Here is a 583-nt window from a genome sequence, read left to right as displayed (position 1 = left end):
CCCCCGCCGCCTCCGGCAGCCCGGGACGCAGGTCCAGCTTGTTCCCCACCAGCATGAGCGGCAGCGGCCCCCCGGCGGCCTGCGGGGGGGTAACGGCCGGCTCGAGGCTCCGCGGGGCCGCCGGCCTCCGCCCGCCGCCGCGCCCGCCCCCTCCGGCAGCCGCAGAGCCCCGGGGCACGCCGGCGGCTCCCGTTACGCCTGCGCTGCGCCCCGCACCCGGCGGATCGCGGGGCTCCCGCCGCTCCCCGTGGGGACCGGGTGCCCGCCGGCTCCGTCCCGCTACCTTGATGTCCTCCATCCACTGCCGGACGCTGAGGAAGCTGCTGGGGGAGCTGATGTCGTAGAGGAGCAGGACGCCCTGGGCCTTGCGGAAGTAGGAGCGGGTGATGCTGCGGTACCTGGGGCGGGGGTGTCACTGACACGGGACGGGACGGGCGGCCCCGCCGTGGTGCGGGGACCCGGCCCGCAGAGCAGGACCCGGGCAGGGCGGCAGCAGCCCCGACCCCACCCTCTCACCTCTCCTGCCCGGCCGTGTCCCAGATCTGTAGCGTGGTTTGCTCCCCGTCCACCAGCAGCTGCTTTA

The 583-nt window shown here is 76.3% G+C and overlaps 1 protein-coding gene across 1 annotated transcript in view; it reads left to right on the top strand.

Annotated features, from left to right (window-relative positions):
* LOC106894179 (peptidyl-prolyl cis-trans isomerase FKBP8-like) overlaps nucleotides 1–344 on the top strand; it is a 4,274-nt gene extending 3,930 nt beyond the window's left edge. Inside the window, exon 6 of the mRNA XM_014952704.1 lies at nucleotides 20–344. Within this exon, the coding sequence (XP_014808190.1) occupies nucleotides 20–344 (325 nt within the window). The remainder of the gene's footprint in view (nucleotides 1–19) is intronic.
* Nucleotides 345–583: the final 239 nt, after the last annotated feature.

The sequence above is a fragment of the Calidris pugnax genome, unplaced genomic scaffold (genome assembly GCF_001431845.1).
Source record: "Calidris pugnax isolate Ruff unplaced genomic scaffold, ASM143184v1 scaffold187, whole genome shotgun sequence".
In the NCBI taxonomy this organism is placed as follows: domain Eukaryota; kingdom Metazoa; phylum Chordata; class Aves; order Charadriiformes; family Scolopacidae; genus Calidris; species Calidris pugnax.
Note: the sequence above shows the minus strand (reverse complement) of the source record. Positions and strands in the feature narration are given on the sequence as shown.